General features: G+C 50.7%; 1 protein-coding gene across 1 annotated transcript in view; it reads right to left on the bottom strand.

Moving 5' to 3' along the window:
- The window catches only part of LOC102030471 (putative PRAME family member 26), a 30,005-nt gene extending 29,350 nt beyond the window's left edge, over window positions 1-655 (bottom strand). The window contains exons 1-2 of the mRNA XM_013507567.1: window positions 621-655; window positions 13-565 (exon numbers count right to left, since the gene is read on the bottom strand). Of these exons, the coding sequence (XP_013363021.1) occupies window positions 13-565; window positions 621-655 (588 nt within the window). The remainder of the gene's footprint in view (window positions 1-12; window positions 566-620) is intronic.
- Window positions 656-931: the final 276 nt, after the last annotated feature.

The following is a 931-nucleotide window of genomic DNA, read 5'->3' as shown; positions in this document are numbered from 1 at the left end:
CAGGAAGGAGACTTCATCCATCTGAAGCTCCCGGAGATTTTTCAGCTGCCCTAAGTGAGAGGCACAGATGCGGGAATACCACTTGTTTTCCCTGGTTGATGTAAACTCTTCTGAACTCAGACTTCTGAAGTGAAATGTGTGAAGGTTTTCCATCTTCCTTAGCTGAGGAGCAAATGCTTTCATGCCTTCTGGACACCAGTGACTAATCACCTCCAGCTGGTGGAGAGAATCCAGTCGCACAGCGCGCAGAAGCTTCAGGATCTTAAAGACAGCACTGGAGTGGATCATCACCTTCTCACAGTGCAGGTGCACTGAAGCCTTTCTCCTCCTGGCCCACTTCAAGAGGCAGAGCTGTAATTGATCATCGGTGGCACAAAGCGGACTCCAGGCTTCAAAGCAAATGTTTGCGAATATTCTCAAGGTTGGGTTCTTCTCACTTAACTCAGGATTGCAGATTTCCTTATTTCCGCCATCGCCGAAGGGGGCGGCACTTAGAGCTCTGGGACCTACAGTCCAGAAGTCCTGGTTCACATCCCTCCAATCCAGCGCCTGCAGTTTCCACCTGCTGTGTGTAAGACAGGAAGCAACCTCAGAATTGAGACACAGACCCAACTTCCTACCTGTTCTTCTCTTCCATTTTCTGGGCATCTGCCATTCCCCTACCTTTCTGCCTTCCCTTCTCTCCCTTTTTAACCTTTGCATGAGGTATGGTTCAGCTCTCAGTCCCTGTGAGGTTAGGGAGATGCAGCTTTCTCCTGAGTTAATCGTCCTGCACATGCATCTTGCTCATCAGGTAACCATGTCCCATGTCGGGCTCAGCAACAGCCAAGAACTCTGTGATCCTCCTCAACTTCAGAAACTGCTCCACACTCAGTCTCCCTTGTGCCCTCACACCGACTGTCCCTTCCCTGGGGTGCCCAAACCTCCTTCC

The sequence above is a fragment of the Chinchilla lanigera genome, unplaced genomic scaffold (assembly GCF_000276665.1).
Source record: "Chinchilla lanigera isolate Chin_1 unplaced genomic scaffold, ChiLan1.0 scaffold00131, whole genome shotgun sequence".
Lineage (NCBI taxonomy): Eukaryota > Metazoa > Chordata > Mammalia > Rodentia > Chinchillidae > Chinchilla > Chinchilla lanigera.
The sequence above is the reverse complement of the archived record's forward strand: the minus strand, read 5'-3'. Positions and strand labels throughout refer to the sequence as shown.